Source organism: Mesoplodon mirus (genome assembly GCF_964341445.2).
Source record: "Mesoplodon mirus genome assembly, chromosome: 13".
NCBI lineage: Eukaryota > Metazoa > Chordata > Mammalia > Artiodactyla > Ziphiidae > Mesoplodon > Mesoplodon mirus.
In genome coordinates this window covers 85024209-85042964 of record NC_138989.1, presented here as the reverse complement: position 1 = coordinate 85042964, position 18756 = coordinate 85024209, and the positions used below count along the sequence as shown (strand labels likewise).

Genomic DNA, 18756 nt, shown 5'->3' with positions numbered 1-18756 from the left:
AATAATATAATTCGTTTTGTGTTCCTTGGTAATCGAGAAGCAGATATTCAGTTCCCACCGTGGGTGGGAAGGGAAGTGTTGTAATTGTACAGGAAACAAAGCTTTATCCCAGCTCTGACCACTGGAAAGGCAGTCTCTGTGTTTGCTGGTGCCGGTTGCTGCACGCGGGTGCAGCTGTTAAGTGATGGCCGGAGCTGACCTGGCCGCCCTCCCCACCTCCCCACCTCCCCGCGCCGAGGACTGTCACGTGCTTGTCACATGCTGTTCCCTCTTCCTGTAATTTTGTTCTTTTTCCTCTTCTCCCTCCTCTTTCACTTAATCCTCATGACGAGGCTCCATCTACATTTATTACGTCAGGTCTAATTGGCCATTTTATCCTTACACTTGCAAACATCTGTGTTTATTTTGTAGAGTTGCTCTATAATGGACTTAACTCTTTTGGAAGAATATGGGAAACCCTTCTGGTGTTTCAGTTCCCCCGTGTGCATGAGACCCTCTCCCGGGCCCTCTGACGGCCCTGCTTTCTTGGGGGAGACGTACCGTGTGGACTACGCAGACGCGGAGGGAAGGGTGCACTTGGAGCTGGTGTGGATCGAGGAGACGGGAGAGTACTTTATCGTCAGCCTGGCGCTCTACCTGCGGGTGGCAAAGATAAACCACTGGTTTGGGACCAAATACTGAGCATTAGCGGTAGGTGGCAAATTATTGTTGCTGTTTGTTTATTTTGGACTAACTGGTTTTGTTCTTGGTGTTTGTTGGAAGTTAAAATAAAGCAGTAGTCTGTTCGATGTCCTCTTATTTCACACTAGAAATCATGATTTCTGAGTCATTTTAAAGTTAAGGTTAGAAGATTAAGTTAAATTTTAAAAACGTGAAAATAGCACATCACAGTGGAAATTCATGTAAAATAAAAAGAAAAAAGATATTTGCTTCTCTTCTGCACTTACACTTTAAAAAGACAAGAAAACGGATCAGACTGAAAACAGATCAGTTTTCTCTTGAGGGTGTGTGTGTGCGCGTGTGCGTGTGTATGTGTGTTGTATATGTAGGATTTTTTTCTTTATTGGTTAGAACCCCAAATAAAGAAATATATTTAAATGTGAACTTCATGGTATTCATTAAAATTAGAAAGTGCTACATTCATGGCATTTAGCAGCCACATTAGTGTTCAATAAAGCAAAGTAAAATAGACAAATGACCTGCTTCACAAGGAAAGATACATCTGTAATCATCAGAGGAAGTTGTTATCCCTTAGAAGAGTGAAGTGTGATGCACATGCAGTTCAGACACCCAGCTCTGCATCAGTGGGACAGGGAGGGAAGGACACTCCCTCTGCAGAAATGCTTTAGGATGATCGGCAGACACCTGCAGTTCAAATTAACATTCATGTAATCACGTTTTTCAGGGATTTGGTTCTAAATTTGTTTGAGATTGTATTGATTATCTTTTTCTATCATATTTTTATCTCCCACTTACAGTTGTTCTCAGAAGTGATCGTTGAAATGCCATGTTGCTCCCACAGGGGCATACACGATTAAACTCCTCCCCGCTCTATCTCTCTTCTTCTCTTATTGAAATATCTGATCAGTTTTCTCTTGAGAGGTGTTTGTGTATAGAATAAAGAGCTTGAAGACAGCAATAAAAGAAAAGGTTCTCGACCGAAGAAACGTGAGAGTAAAAAGGATCCCTGCTCTGAAGCCATCCTCACCCTCCCGCCCTTCTAGGTCTTGGGCTGCAGATGTTGGGGAGGGAGAAATTTGGGATCCGTGTCAGACACTGAGAGCATGGGGCGATGCTACTTCATGGTCTCGCCAATGAGGGGATGTGGAGCACCTGCCCCACCTGAGTGGCATTTGGGGGGTGGAGAGGCAGTGGTTTGAGCCGTGAGCTCAAGATGAAGGTAGAAGAGGACAAGATGCCCCGAGGGGCAGGTGGTGGAAGCCATGCGTCACCAGCAGTACTGAACTGGAAACAACCACAGAATAGTGTGAGATGGCTCCTTAGACTCACTGGGTTAGATGGTGGAGGGGCTAGATGTCCTAGAAAACAGTAGTAGAAGTGAGGTAGCCCTGGAGAAAGGGTGCTGCTCTCTTTATCCCTGGTTGAATGGTATTTGGACGGAATGGGAGCCGGGTAATTCATGTTGGCAATACCGTGGGGAAACTCGTAGGCGGGGGCTCACAGTTACAACACTTGTCTGCATCCCAGTCGGCTGGTCCAGGTAATATGATGCCAGGCTCATAATCCATCCTCAGTAGCTGTTTGTTACATCCATGGAAACTACCATAAAGGATATACCAGCAGTTGTGGGAGCGTGCAGGAGGCAGGGATTGATAGGGGTGAGAGTCCTTCCCATCTGAGCTAACTTCTGAAGGAAAGTTTATTGGGCGGTGTTGAGGGAGGGGTGAACGAGGTAGCCACCGTCATGGCGCCTCCCCAAAGCCGTGCGCGCACACCACACGTCACCAAGTGATGCTGGAAGACTCAGCCTCGCCCCCACTTGCCCTTTCATGGGTCTGGGATAATGTTCAGCTTTGTAAAGCTGTTATTTGTCTTCATATTTCTAAATGATAATCTGTGGCTGTTTCTGGATCTGTCAATTTTGGCGTATATTGACTTACAGTAGATAAAATACATCTCTCTTTTACGCCAGCTGCTTCCCCTCTTGCATCGTACCAGATAATTCCTGCAGTTGAAAATACGTTGTCGTGGTTTGTTACTATGGCTATAATATTGTTCCCAGTGATGCTTCTCTCTTTTACAACTTTTTTATTTTTCTTGGATTAGTAATTGCCTTCTTTTTTTACTTACATGGTTTTCAACGAACCTAAAATTTTCCTTAAAGATCTGTCCAGTCTTTCATATGTTGGTCAGTGTTTCCCCCCAAATGCTTAAACATGTCAGATAATCTCTAAATTCTACTACTTCTTCCCCACCCAGGCTCATCCCCTGAGATCTGCCTCTGTTTGCTTTAATCTAAACTTCTCTCTAGCCCTACTGGACAGCCCACATCCTGGGAAGTTTCCTGTGTGAATCCTGCCTTATGGAATCTTGTCTTCATTCTTGATTTAAAGTTGACCCTTGAACAATGCCTGTGTGGACGCTCTACACAGTTGAAAATCTGAGTATAACATGAGGTCAGCCCTTCATATCCGAGCTTCCTCAATATGTGCTGATTCAACCAACGTCAGATTGTGTAGTGCAGTTGTATTTACTGTGGAAAAAAATCCAAGTATAAGTGGATGCACACAGTTCAAACCGATGTTGTTCAGGGGTCAGCTGTATATCCTTTCTTCAGTGGCACTTGTTCTCCTATAGTTCTCTAAGAAAGTGACACAAGAGATGCATTTGGGATCCATGAATTTCTGAGAACGTCTGTTAGATATTTTCATTGGGTACAAATTGTAGCAGGAAGAATATTTTCTCTTAGAACCTGGAAGACATTTTGTCCTGAGCATTTATCCTGTGGTTGTCCTTGACATATATAACGCCATTTTGGTTGGTTTTCCTTTGCACGTGCTCTGTTCTTTTTCTCTTCTCTCTGGAAGCTTTTGGAATTTATGCTCGGTACCTTGGAGTGGGTCTTTATCCTTCATTATGGGCCATTTTAATCTAAGAATTTGTGTACTTCAGCTATGGGTTAAAAATATCTGTCAGTATTTTCTCTGCTATATTTTTCTGTAACTTTTATTAATCAGCTATAATCCTTTCTGGGTTGATCCTGTGAAGTCTCTTATTTTTTCCATTTTCTGTCTCTTAGTCCTTTGTTGTGCTTTCTGTAATAGTGTCTCAGTTTCATTTTTCAACCCTTTTAGCTAATTTTCTTTTTTATTTTGATGACCAGGCTTTTACTTTGTATGAATTTTTTTCTAGCTCCATATAAAACATTCTGTACCTGCTTCATAAATGCAGTCTTTTCTCTAAGGCAGGGGTTGGCAGACTTTTTCTGTAAAGGGACCAACGGTAGTTTCGGCTTTTGTGGAACGTACGGTGTCTGTTGCACCTACTCCGCTGTGCCGTCGAGCATGAAATCACTTGCGGACAGTACACAAGTGAAGGACCCATGTTCCACAAAACCTTGATTTACCAGAACAGGTGCAGGCTGAATTTGGCCTTCAGGCGGCAGTTTGCAACCCTGCACACCAGTCTCTGGGGTTATCAATTTTAGTCTTCAAAAAAGTTTTCATCTTCACCATTTGGCAAAACTATAGCAAGAATCATCAGCGCTAAGTTAGTGGGTGAAAGTGTGATGAGAAACAGGATACTGACGTAGTCTCAGAGTATCTTGCCACAAGATACGTATTGTTAACAAAGGAGAGGACAGTGAGTCCACAGTGGAGGACCCGGAAAGGCTACATCCCAACCCAGTTTCCTGTTGGCCCGTGCTTCCTCTCTGGTTCCCGTGTGCTGTGGTGGGGTGCTGTGCCCTGAGGAAACGCTCTTCTTTCTGCCGGGGCCCCAGCGCCTCGTGCCTTGGGGGCCCCCGCGCCTGCGTGTGCAGCCTCTGCACCCCGCCTGGGCCATGTGGGTCCCACACCCCGCCTGCTGCAGGCAGGGACGTGGGGGAAGGTGGGATTTCTCAAGGATTAACATACTGACACTGTGTTTGTTCTGCATGTTGTGAGTGTCCACAGATTCTGCTCGGTATAAATAAGTTAGCCCTGTTGGGGGCTGGCCATCTTAGTATTACATGTATTGAAATTACGGTATCAGGCATGGAATAAAAGCATTTGCTAATCATAGTCCTTTGTCAGGAAGCCTCTTTGTGTGCAAAGCGAGAGGACTTATGCTGGGATATCTTAAATACAAAGGATCGAGGAGCAGGGCTCATTGAGTTGAATCAATTCAAGAAGAGTAACGGGTGCAAACCCTTCCTTATGCAGTTGGCAAAGGAAACAAGTGTGAGTTACACACAGAGAAACATACCTACCACTAGTGTGCAGTCAAAGAGACATACTTTTATTTGAAGTATACTCCACATGTACAGTCTTGTCTGATTTAAAATCAGACCAAAGATCTGACTGGCCTTTGCAAAGATGATTTTTATACGTGACTTGATAGTTGTCTATTATTTTAATTAACATCTCCTTATAAGTCTAATGGTTATAACTGCTGCAGGAAGAAAATGTTCACACAGGAAGGTCACTCTGTGCAAAATGCTTTTCCAGTGTTTGTAGTGTAAAGAAATGTGCCTTTAAAAAACCGCATGCAGAAGTGTTGGTCTTACACACCGGGTGTATTTTGTATGTGGAATAATATGGCATCCAGCTTCAGCACAGGGCGTCTTTTGTGGTCTCCTGCGGTTTCAAGGGATAACACCTGGATTTTCTATGAGCTCCCGCTCGGCAAGCCCTGGGCTGCAGACGCCACTGGGGCTGAAAGCCGTGCTCACTGAGCCCAGCACGGTAGGACCCAGCACTAGGTGGGGTGGTGCGGGTGGGTGGCAGGGTGCCCAGAGGAGTGAGGGGCTGCTGTGGAGTAACATAGTAAGGCGTGGTCAGGAGTGGCTCTGCGATGCATATCCCACTGCTGGGAGGTTGGGAAAAGGAAGGGCTGGTCTGGGGCCACAGTGGGCCAAGAGGCCAGCTACAGACAGTGACGGGCCCTTCAGCGGAGCGAGAGAAGACGGCTACTCGGGCACGGACTCGGACTCACACACGTATCATTTCAGGTGCACGTAAAATGCCGCTTTGTCCCTGAAAATGACACACAGGATGAGTGCATCCTCTGATAAATGTGTAGAAATTGGGATTTGCTTTTGGAAGGTGGGATTTTGGAGTCTTCCTGAACTGGCTCAGCCTCAGCCGGGACTGCTGACCTTAGTTCACCCTCTCACTTCACTTTCCAGCCTCTCAGGGGATACAGTGAACTCCAGGAACTGCACCAAAGGCAAACGTGTGTTTGCTGATTGACATACAGTCACGTGACTGAGTCACAGTGAAATGGGTGTAAGACATACATTCATTTTTATGTGTCTGCTTCAGAAAAGTGTCCACAGACTTGAGATGAAACACCTGTGATCTCTCACCGACTTAATGCTGCCTTCGGAGAAAGCGAGCAGTTCACCATGATTAATAATAACAACTTCCGTTTACAAAAACTGGGAGCTTATCGTGTGCCAGGCACTGTGCAACAAGCTTTACAGGTACCTTTTGAAGGAAACCCTGTGGGGTAGATGGTACGAAAGTGACATCATCCTGTGAGGAGCGCGGCTCAGAGGTTAAACCCCCAGAGGTGCACAGAGCCAGGACCTGCCTGCGTCTGAAGCCGGTGGCCTCACTTGTGCCACATCCGTGGACTGGGTTCTGCCGTGTGCCCCACTGCTCCGGGAGGTATAAGCACCATCGGGGACATTTAACACTCGAGAAAATGCCTTCAGGTAGACAGCATCACGTAAATAAGTATGTACAGTGAAGCCAGTCCTGCCTGGCAGGGATACAGCTGTTTAAAGGGGTTAAGCCTTCAACCGATGAAACTGGCATATACCCATGTGAAGACGAAGAGAAACCCAGTCACTCTGAAGAAGCCAAGGAGCAGGGCCTGCTCTCCCATGAGGAAGGCTCGGCGTAAAGCCGGGAAGTACGAGGGTGCCCCTTGGTGCAAGGAAAGAAGGGACAAACGGAGCAGAAGGCAGAGCCTTCCCAGACCCTGTCAGAAACAGACGCACACAGACACGTGTGTGATGGTAAAGGTGGCATCAGGGCAGAGGAGGAGAGGGGACTTTAATGGCTGACACTGGGACAACTAGGTGGCGGTCTGGAGGAAAGAAAAGGAACCCACCCACGCCGTGCCCAGAAACACATTCCCGCTAGACCGTAGACCTAAGTGTGAAGAGCACAATAAGAAAGCCTCTGGGAGACAGTATGGGCATTCTACAACTCAAGAGCAAGAAGCAGACAAACAACCCCAGACTGCTTGCTTTAAAAAATGGTGGAAGCCTTGATAGACATTTCTCCAAAGAAGAGATACAGATGGCCAACAGGTATGTGAAAAGGTGTTCAACCCGACTCATCAGGGAAATGCAAATCAGAACAACAATGAGATGTCATCTCACACCTGTTAGGGTGGCTACCATCAAAAAAAACCCCAAAAGACAACTAGTGTTGGTGAGGATGTGGAGAAACCGGAACCCTCATGCACTGTTGGTGGCAATGTAATATGGTGCAGCTGCTATGGAAAACAGCATGGCGGTTCCTCAAAAAATTAAAAATAGAACTACCATGTGATCCAGCAATCCCACTTCGAGTATATAGCCTAAGGAATTGAAATCAGGATCTCGAAGAGGTTTCTGCACCCCGACGTTCATTGCAACACTATTCACAACAGCCAAGATACGGAAACAACCTAAATATCCACCAGCAGATGAATGGTGAAGAATACGTGGTGTATACGTACAATGAAATGCTATTCAGTCTAAAACAGGAAGGAAATCCTGCCGTATAGGGGTGAACCTTGAGGACATTATGCTAAGTGAAATAAGCCAGTCACAGAAGGACAAATACTGGATGATTCCACTTACATGAGGCACCTAAGATAGTGAAGCTCACAGAAGCAGAGAGTAGAATGGGGGCTGCCAGGGGCTGGGGGAGGGGGGAATGGGGAGTTGCTGTCCAGTGGGTGTAAAGTTCCAGTTATCAATACACCAGATGAGTAAGTTCCAGAGCTCAGCTGTACAGCATGGTGCCCGTAGCTAACAAACAATACTGTATTACGTACTTAAAAATTTATTAAGAAGGTAGATCTTAGATGAAGCGTTCTTACCACTATTAAAAAAAGACAGTCTGGGCAGTATTTCCACGTGCCAGCATCCCTGGTGGGCACTCAACTCGGGCACCATTTTTAACTGTTTTAGAAACATGACCCTCATTGTCTCAGAAACATACTCCCTCTTTTTTTTTTTTTTCCAAACAATCCTTACTCGTGTTTGTGTTCTTTCTTTCTTTCTTTTTATTTATTTATTTTTTGCGGTATGCAGGCCTCTCACTGTTGTGGCCTCTCCCGTTGCGGAGCACAGGCTCCGGACGCGCAGGCTCAGCGGCCATGGCTCACGGGCCCAGCCGCTCCGTGGCATGTGGGATCCTCCCGGACTGGGGCACGAACCTGTATCCCCTGCATCGGCAGGCGGACTCTCAACCACTGCGCCACCAGGGAAGCCCTGTGTTCTTTATTTTTAATTAATTAATTTTTTGGTCGCTGCGCGGCATGCGGGATCCTAGTTCCCTGACCAGGGATGGAACCCGCACCCTCTGCAGTGGAAGCGCGGAGTCTTAACCACTGGACCGCCAGGGAGGTCTCAACATACTCCCTCTTCTGATAACTCTTGCTGAGTATTCTTCCCTGTGCTGTGCTGACACCGGCCTCTAGGTGCCCCACAGAGATGCACAGAGTTAAATCTGATCTCACCTGGTCCCACCTCTGTTGTTTTTACCGGGAAGCTGAAGCAGGTCTCAAAGCATCAGCTGAGGAAGCCTGAGGAGTAATCTGAGTTACTAAGGGGATTTCAGTCAGTCATGGGTGATTACCCCTACGAGAAAAAAGAGAAGTCTATTTATATAATGTATGCATAAACAAAGCAGAGTGTCTGGACTCGACCATTTTAGCTGCAGTGATATTTTGATTACATACATTATTAGGGAAATTTATACTTGGTGGAAATCGTAAACCCAAAATAAGACTGATAGTAGCTAAATCATCACCTGAGAACATTAGACATGGAAGTAATAATGAGCATGTAAGAAAATGCTTAGTGTTGAAAAAACTGTTAATTTGTTAAATTTGATAGGCATCCCAAAAAATCAGTGCATTAAATCTGTGCTGTGAAATATACATGGAACGGGATTGGTCCTGATGAAAATGAAAATATGCACACAGTTTACTTGTGTGCTCTAGAAAGCTGTTCAAAGGATTATGTTGATTTAATGGCATTTAATCTTGCTAAATTCTAAGGAAAATGTTTTTATTGATAAACAGAGTCTAAACATCCTCAGGGTCAAAATGATGGGGTTAAAACATTCTGTATTGGGCTTCCCTGGTGGTGCAGTGGTTGAGAGTCCGCCTGCCGATGCAGGGAACACAGGTTCATGTCCCAGTCCGGGAAGATCCCACATGCCGCGGAGCGGCTGGGCCCGTGAGCCATGGCCGCTGAGCCTGCACGTCCGGAGCCTGTGCTCCGCAACAGGAGAGGCCACAACAGTGAGAGGCCCGCGTACCGCAAAACAAAAACAAAAACAAAAAGACATTCTGTATTGATTTAAAATGTCGAGTACTTCTTCACTGAAGTACGCTTTAAGCTATGCAAAAGTTATGTATTTTTATTTAGCAGGGACCAGAAGGAAAAATGGACAAATAAATGCAATTTGATTTGTTGAAGTCATGGGATTCTAGTACATTTTATTTGTAATTCTATCAATGTTGCTATAATGTAATAAAATACTTAAAAATCTGAAATTTAGTTCATGGTAATATGAACGCTACTGTTAAATTCCGATGTAACTAGACTATGGGGCCTGCAATAAAAATTATTGGATCTTTTATTTACATACAACCTACACCCCAGTGGTCCTCTGTTGCCCCTGGTTCTTGTGCTTTTCCAATACATATTGATTTCTTGCCTTGGATTAGGTCACAAGAAATTGCAGTTGTCATGGAATAAGATACTAAGTGGTATTTCATAAAGGTTTATAAACCCCATCCGCCCATTTTTCCAGAACAAGATGCGTTCTTTCTGTAATAAGATTCTGTTGGCCACTGTTCCACAACTAAATTGCTAATTTGCCCCGATTTTTCGTTCTGCGTAAGTGGAGTGAATGGTCATGCAGGAGGAATTTGTTTTTGCAGCAGCTCTCTGAAGTGGCCAAGCTGATGCTTCTGTTCACGACGTGCTCTCCGCGCCCCTGAACAGGCCAGCATGAGCTGGAGGCTCTTCTCTTCTCTCTTGCACAAGGAGATGATTATGGGACATTTATAACTATCTTTTAAAGAGATTCTCAAAGCTTTCTGTAGGAGAAAGTCCCCAGGTGGCAAAACTTTGTTGGATGGGGGGGTGGGGGGGGCAAACATGGAACTCCTTCCACACCGGACTTAGGAAAAGGTTCCGTTTCATTCTGGAGGCAGAGAGCAGGGGATGTAATGGCACGGATTCATGTCACCATTGCATTGATTCCGCGAGGGTGGTGTTACGTTAGGAATTATAACCATGCGTCGTAATCACTGTGATGTATGTTAAAAACCTCATCACAGCGGGGAGGAGCACACCATGTGTGTGGCGTGTCCCCCCACCAATCCGGGGGTGGCTGGACCGCGGAGGGAACTGTCCTCCTTGATGTTCTGTGTGGGCTTGAAACCTGGCCCCGTGCAGCAGTTGGCATATGGCTCCTTGGCCAGACTACTGAGGGTTGCCTTCAAGCCTGTGAAATTTGAGAAAGGGCAGGTGAACGTGAGTGTTTGACTCCCCGCGGGCTCTGGGGTTCAGCCGCGTGGGTTCTCCTTGAACCTCAGAGCCCGTGGGACCTTCCTGTTGCAACGTCCTGCTCATACCTCACAGCACTCATCCTAAACCACAGAGGGCGAAGCTTTTTCCCCCTCAGCAACGACCAGTGACCCTAAGAAGGAAAGCCAGCAAACATTTATTGTGCACCTACTCAGGCGAGGCGCTGCCCTCGGTGCTGAGGCACTGCCTTGGGGGCTGCAGATGCAAAGCTGAAGAGGTACCGCACTGGCTGGTAAAGCCGGTCGTAGAGCCGCCCGGCCTAGGGTCCGGCTCGGTGGGCGGGAGCTGGGAAGATGCCACAGACCTTGAAATACGGGTTGATTTTTGTTCTGTAAGATTGAGGTTGTCGGGTCGGGGGAAGAGCATAAAAAAGGGCCTGAAGGGAGGAAAGAAAATGGAAAAAAAAGTATGAAAAAGATGTGAAAGAAATCCCCAGTGGCTTCCTATTCAATATTCAGCAGACCTGATTTTCACATTGAGGAGGAAGCTCGTTTATCTAAATGCTCAGCATCAATGAAAGGTTCTGAACAAGAGTGTGAAAAGGGAAAGTGGAGGCCAGGGAGAGGGTGAGGCAGAGGGAGTCAGAGGGGAGAGACGGGGGGTGGGGGGGGTGGGATGGGGGCGCAGAGAGCAGGGAGGGCGGGGAGAAGCGGTATGAGGGGCAGGCTGCACCCCTGAGTCCCGGGGTGCTTCTCCTTTCCCTCAGTGGAGTCAAATATACTATCCTTGTTACAGTGGCTCTCACTTACAGGCCTTTTGGGGTGCAATCTTATCATTTTGATGTTTGTCAGTGATCTCGGCAGTTCCCATTTTCAGTCCGTGCCGGTGCCTGGGTAGCATATGCATCGCCAGCTGGTACCCGCTAGGCAGGAGGTGTTTCCAGGTGCCGTCAGTACTACTGTGTGTTGTTAGGGGCAATGCATGTGGCTGAGTCCTGGACAACAGGCTGTGATGGTGTCGCCCGGCAGCTCAGGTGGGCACAGTTTATCGAAATAACATCGAAAGAGTTTGTACATTATACAGCTCATTGTTACTAATTTTTCTAAATTAATATGTTACAGAACCCAGTTTAGTTGATTTCACACATGACAACCTATAATGTTTTCCCTTTGTAAATGACCCTAGGTGTGTATACTTCCTGCCGTCCTGTATAAATAGAGTGAAACATGTTTTTGTGCGAAAGTCTAACAACAAGCACTTGTCTTCGCAGTGGGGCTGGAAGGGATATTTATGGGTCATGGTTTAGGAGGCCTCGTGCGTCACGGCCTGGCCTGGAGGGTACCGGCCCACACAGGACGGTCTGAGCTCACACCTGGTTCTGACACGCATTGGCTCTGTGACCTTGGGCAGGTTTCTTAACCTCCCTTAGTTGTCGAAGTCTTTCCCTACCCCTGAAAGGAGCAGTGGATTCCAGAGTTGATCACTGTGGGCCATGGGGCCTCTCGGTGCAGTGCGAGGGCAGCGTGAGCCGAGAGGTTAATTCTTACCCTGTCTATCTAGGAGGGGTGAAAGCAGACCAGCGCCCCCCTCCGTGGAAGCGGCTGTTGCCTTAGATTTAACTTAATAACTGCCATGCTTTGATCCAAGTCAGGTAAGACTGGAGGCAGTGGCTGAACTGAGCCCGGGAAGGCGATGAAGGACAACAGAAAACGTGTGTGTGTTGCGGTCCTGGATGGGGTGTGTAGTGAGTGGGGGGGTGGGGAGATGGGGTCGGGGACGGGGTGGGTGGAGGATGGGCCGGGGGGCAAGGTGTCTGAGTTCCCCAGGAGCTGAGGTTCTCCTCTGAGTAGCACAAGCCCTACTCTAGGTTGGTTTTGTTAGGCTTACAGGCTTAAATCTCTAAATATTTTTAGAAGGAGGGGTGTCTGGAAGGAGAAGGTGTGTCCCTCCCCCTTGCAGCTCTCCTCTGCTCACCTCCTCGCGTCTGCCCACTGGTAGCTCTCAGGTGTGTCCTGATATGCTGATGCTCCACCTGCAGATATTGATAAAGTGCATTTTGGGATCCAATGGGTCCGGGTGGGCCCGGGGCTAGCACGTCTCTCACCAGCTCCCAGGGGATCACACGTGGAGTAGTGAGGCCCTGATTAGAGGGAGTGGCTCTGTTTACAAAAGGGTAACTTACTGCGCCCTGAACTTAGCATCCTAAGGGTCTTGTCCAGAGGGTCTTGTCCCCTCTGTGCTTCTGGCCTCAGGCACAGACTGGACATGGCCTTGGGGCCAGACTCCACCTCCCGTCCTCCCCCTTTTCACTGTTTCTGCACAGACGTGGCGCTGCTAGGTGGGCACAGGGAACATTTTGGAACAGTTTGTGCCCCGGAAGTTGGCGATGGGACCTATGGGGATGCAGGAGGCAGATCCCTCACCCACTGTCTTGTGTCTAAGCCACACCCTCCAAGTTGGCACTGACGCTTCCTCTTTACCCTGTGCATTGTGCAGTACCTTCTGACAGTTTAGCTTCCTAATGAAATTTGGGAGCGGAAGTGCTTGTCCTGTTTTCCAGATTTCCCCAAGAATGTCGGGGAAGGAGATTATGCCCCCTTGCATGATTCTTCAACTGTTTCTGTTGATGGGGGGGGAAATTAATGTAATTAAATGATTAAAGCAGTAGATAGGCTAATGAAGAACACAATGTCTTAATAAATATTCATCAAACTCAGATTCCTTAATAATTATGCTAATGATTTTCAATAACCTTCAGGTTAGGGATTCTGTCTTACATACTGAGTATCCCCAGTGCCTGATTTTGTGTCTTTAGTAGCTGTTCGATAACTATTTTGTGACTTCAGTTACTTGTGTCAGCAGCAAAATTGATCTGATGTTACCCTCGGGCCATGTGATCCTTGGGCTGAGATGTAATGCTGAAGCCTCAGGTTTTCTGCCTTTGCTGGGACTGGGGTCCCCGGGGAACTGCAGTCTTGGATGGGACCGTCTGCTCTGATGCTGGTCCTCCGAAAATCTCCACCCTGGAGTCTGTGGTGGGTGGTCTTATGTGTCATGGCGGCCAGGCTAGGGTACTTGTGGTTTAATCCGACACTAACCTGGCTGCTGCTGGGGAGGTATTTTGTAGATGGTGGTTAACACCTGTGGTCCGTTGACGCTAATTGAAGCAGATGACCCTCTGTTATCTTACTGTCGCTTCAGAGTAACCTGAGGTTTCCTGCAGAGAAGGTGGCTTTCGGTCCCAGGACTGCAGCACAGCTGCTGCCCGAGGGTCCAGTCTGCAGGTCTGCCCGATGGATTTTGGACTTATTAGTCCCCACAGACAACCGAGCTAGTTCCTTCAAATTACTCGTACACGTGCTGTCTCCTGTCGGCGCGGATCCCCTGGGGACCCTGGTGGCACAGTGTCCCCACTTCCCGTCCCCAGTGCTTGTCACCCCCATCGCAGCCTCCATTCAGACGCGTCCCTCCTGAGGGCTCGCCCGAGCCCCAGAACTGCCCTTCTCGGCCAGAGTCACCCAGGTTAGGTTCGAGCAGGGGTTCGCACCGTCTAGCTCACGACTGAGTCAGGGGAGACCTGTTAAAATGCCCTCGCAGGGCTGCACCCACAGAATTTCTGGTTCAGAACACCTGGAGCGGGGCCCCGGAGCCTGCATTGCCAGCGGGTTCTTGGATGCAGCCGAGCCTGCTGCTCCTGGGACCCCACTTCGAGAACCGGTCTCCAGGCGGCCCCTCATGGCCGACTTCGTCACTAGAGAGTCAGGAACCAAAGCAGAGGAGAGGTTATGCGGAGCTCCTGCCTCCAGGAGAGAGCTCTTTGCTAATTCAGGTGTGGAGTGAGCCAGGTCAGGGGTCATGGTCAAGAAGATTGGGGGTCGAGGGAGCAGTGGAGAGTCCCAGCGAGAAATGGCCCTAAGAAGGGCTCAGAAAGGGAAGCAGAGGCTGGGTAAGATGACTTGCTCCCTGGCTGATTTTCTGGGACAGTGTCCCAGAAGCTTCACGCTGGTCTAGCTCATAAAAGACTCACTCGGTAAGTGCTCGTTGAATAAACATAATGTCCCTCTTGAAAGCCACGAATGGATATCCGATCCTGTGTAACGGTGCTTGGTCAGGGCAGGAAGACTCCTCCTTCTCTATCTGCCCTGAGTCCACCAGGGCACAACTGACATTTGTAGGTTTCCACCTGAGAAACTGCCACTAGCAGAAGGAATCTAAGAGGAATGCATGTGTGCATCCATTCATTAATTCATTAATCCATTCATGAAACCCTCAGTAAGCTCCTAGCACATGGGGGTGTTAGTCTATGTACCTGGGGATACCTCAGACCCTCCTCCCTGCCTTCAAGATGCACACAGCCTAGCCAGGGCCTCTCTTGGGAACTGTGACCTCCAAGGAGGGAGTGTCCACGCTGTGGCCGAGCCAAGGCGTCTCCTGCTGCCAGGAGGGCCCGGCCTGACTAGGGAAGATGCGGCCGGTCGGGTAGAGGAGGCCAGAAGGGAACGTTGCGGGAGCTCGATACCAGGAGGTCAGTGCTGTTCCCTTGGTGGTCCCATGATGGGCAGAGTACGCCGCTCTCTGAGCGGGCAGTCGTGCATTTTCTACACGGTGAGAATCCGTGTGTCCTGTGTCCCGCGGAGTGGAGTTCTCCAAAGAAATCAATGAGCGATGAAAGTAAAGACGTCCAGTGTGGCCCAAGCACAGTGCGACAGGACAGAGGTCCTCCCTGTATAAAGTTTGCCAGGGGGAAGGAGGGTAGAAGTAGGTGTGGATTTAGCCGCTGGTAGTGACAGACACTGGATGCAGCTCTCAGTGTGCCAGCATCTCTCGTGCCCGCAAACTCCCTCTCCCCGTCCTTCCCCTAGAAACATGAACAAAGATAATTTTCTGGGAAAGTATTTCCTGAGAGTTCTGAATTGTCAGTCAAGGCCACCAGGTAGGTAATTGTGCTCTTCCTGTCCCACTGGTGCAGCATGCAGTCTGACACATCTCGCAGTAATAAGAGGAGAAGTCCCAGTGGAGCTAATAATGTGCCCCCTTAGAAAGTCCAGTGGAGGACAGGGTCCAGTGCTGAGAAGTACAGAAGAAACCACAGCTGTGATAGAGTGAGGAGAGCTGCTTCTATTCAGGCTCCTTCCCAAGTCATTGCATCCAACACAACCAATGTGTACTGAGTACGGAGTGGGCACAAATTATTACCTGTCTCTTTACAGCATTTACTCTGCCGCAGCCTGTAATAAAATTGGTCTACGGCTCAACAGTAATTTCCCTGTTTTCACCCTTCAACGTCTATTTAACTTGAAGATAGGCCAAAATCATCAGAGCTCAAATGAAAGTTCCCGGCCAGCTTTCAGTGAGGAAATCGAAACTCCCCGTGAATTAAAAACGGGCTCGTAACTCTGTTCTCCACCTGCTGAACTGGAATCTCAGAGACGTTGTTCCGTGTGAAAGGAAGCCAGTGAAGGGATCCTGGGATCGGAAATCTGGTGTATATATAACAGCCAGCTGCAGATGGCGTGGATGCTGCGACGTCATCCTCCCCCGCCTCCTCCGCAACCGAAGCATGGGAACTCGAAAGGAAGATGTTGGCCGTGTAGATGAGGGAGCCAGGATGCAGCTGAGAAGGTTCCATTTTAGGAAGCTGAGAACATCGTGGCTGCACTGCGGCTGCAGTGTTCCCAGCTACCACCTGCGCACCGACGAGGGAGTGAAGGGTGCTGTGTCCTGGCTCTGCCTCTGCGGTCCACCTGCAGAGTGACCTCGAGGATGGCATTTACGGGTGGGTGCTGAGCAAGAGAGCGTGCTCACGAAGCCCGCAGACAGGGCACGTGGAGTGGGTGAGGCCTCACAGTTCATTAAAGTTTGCCAAAGGAGAGGAGCTACTGGGATGCACTGATGTCATCTGTCACCTGGTGGGGAGTCAACAAATGTCTGATCCAAGTGAATTGGTAGAAGCGAATGCAACTACACGTCTTTTCCTGACTTGACTCAAACAATTAAATCTCTGGTATATCCGTTGGAAAAGCGGTGCTTTGTTTATGGGATGAGGCAAGTTATTTTTAGAGGCAAATGAATACTGGAAATTGTGTCCAAATCTCTGCTCCCAGCACATTTTATGGTCGTGTGTGTCCAGAGAAGCTAATAGCTTTGTTTTGGGGGAACGTAGCTCTTGTGAAATTCCTTAGCCGGAGCCAGTCTCTGGAAGAGGTACATGACTAGGATGCAATCCACCTAAGAAACATTGGGATTACTCCTCATGGTAATCTGGGAACCTTACAGGTCATAAATCACCACTCCAGACACCACAGCCAATGGTCATGGAGACAGTGAAATGGTGTCTTCAGGACCGAGATTGAGGACACGGGGTCGATGAGCTTCCCTTTCTGCACAGGAGCCAACTCAGCCCTGGGACAATGCAGACACACAGGTGAATCTGCTTCCTTTGATAGTCATCCCTGTACCTGCATCGTTTTTATTTTAAAAGGTGTCACGTGACATCCATTTTCATGTACGGAAGTACATTTTAAACAAATCTGATTTGTGAAATGTTAGATTGTGAACTAGACACATTAGTGTGAGATTTTTTTGACTGGTGAGGTGCTTTTTCGCATATGAAAGAATTCCCAGAGGCCTGACTTTTTTCCTCCCAAATTTGAAATAGACCTTTTAGATTCTTATGGATTATAAAAGTAATACATGCTTTTTGTAAGAAATTTTTTTTCTATTACTTTTTTTTAAGTTTTTTCTTTTGTTACAGAGTTTTTTTTAAAATTTATTTTATTATTGGCTGCATTGGGTCTTCATTGCTGCGTGTGGGCTTTGTCTCTAGTTGTGGTGAGAGGGCGCTACTCTTCATTGCAGTGTGCAGGCTTCTCTTGTTGCAGAGCACAGGTTCTAGGCACGTGGGCTTCAGTAGCAGTGGCTCGCAGACTCAGTAGCCGTGGCTTACGGGCTCTAGAACACAGGCTCAGTAGTTGTGGTGCACGGGCTTAGTTGCTCCGCGGCATGTGGGATCTTTCTGGACCAGGGCTCAAACCCACATCCCCTGCATTGTCAGGCAGATTCTTAACCACTGCGCCACCAGGGAAGCCCTGTAAGAAATTTTAAAAGTACAAAACAAAATACATACAGGAAAATAAAAATCAGCCTCAAAGGGGTAGATATAAAAAATAATAACGATGAAAAGAGGACAAAAGTACCAATATGACAGAAATTTAAAAATATGATAACATTACGAACTAGTTTATTTCAGTGGAAAACAAAGAAAATTAATTTTTTAGAAAGATACAGCAAAAATTGATTCCATAAGAAATGGAACATGTGAGTCGAATATAATCATTAAAAAATTCAATTAATAACCCAACCCACATATTTAAAAAAAACCCCACCAAGTTCAAAGTATTTAAAGTTGAGTTTTCACTTTATATTCAAGGACCAGATAATACCAATATTGGTCAACTGTTCTGGAGCATGTGAAAACAGAGACTGCTGTCCAGTTCATCCTTAAACAATTAAAAATTGTAAATTGTAGCACATATATAAAAATTTCATGTGGGAAAAATACCCGGATTGATGAATCACTATAATTCAAAACCATGACTGACCCTCACCCAGTATTACCACAACTCTCCTCAGGTGCCTTTCCCATCAAAACGCCTTCTCTTTTCCCTAAGGTAACTGCTGTCCTGACTTCTAGGTTGTCACATCCTTAGTTTTCCTCATATTTTATTAATTGAAGTACGCATTCCTAAATGCTTTAGTTTTGTCCATTGGTGAACTTTGTGTAAATGTTTTGGATGGAGGTCCAAGGTAGTGCAGTAGGACTGGAAAAAGAGGGAAAAAAATGAATAAGGATTAGAAAGAAGTAATCAAACTATTATTTACAAATGATATGATTTTCTACATCAAAACCCCAAACTAGCCCACTGGGAAATTATTAAAATTGGAGACTTCATCAAGACTTCTGGATAAAATATCTACCTGTAAAAATCAATTTAATTCCTTTTAAAAATCAACAATCAGAAAGTTTAATTATATAATATATTATTGTAATTGCCAAGAAATCCACTCAAAACAAAACAAACTCTCTGGTACTTGGGAAAAAACCCAACAAAGGATATACAAGACCTTTATGGAAAAACTTACAACTCTCTCAAAAGACATCAACAGAAACGTTAAGTAAATATAGAGATACCATTTATATAGATGGAAAGACCGACTCTTAACAGTGTCAGTTCCCAATAAATTAATCTGCAAATTCAATACCATTGCAATCTAAGTGCAAAAAATGTTTTACACTTAATAAGCTAATTATTATAAAAAGCCATATG

At 46.9% G+C, this 18756-nt stretch overlaps 1 protein-coding gene across 3 annotated transcripts in view; it reads left to right on the top strand.

Moving 5' to 3' along the window:
* FBXO15 (F-box protein 15) overlaps nucleotides 1-18756 on the top strand; it is a gene marked incomplete at its 5' end in the record, with an annotated part of 119973 nt that overhangs the window by 41914 nt on the left and 59303 nt on the right. For 2 of the 3 annotated variants that reach the window (XM_082640761.1, XM_082640759.1), the window contains one exon: nucleotides 412-1130. In XM_082640761.1, the coding sequence (XP_082496887.1) occupies nucleotides 412-681 (270 nt within the window). In that variant the 3' untranslated portion in view covers nucleotides 682-1130. Of the gene's footprint in view, nucleotides 1-411; nucleotides 1131-18756 lie in introns of those variants that run through there. The other variant, XM_082640760.1, reaches the window with a different exon arrangement.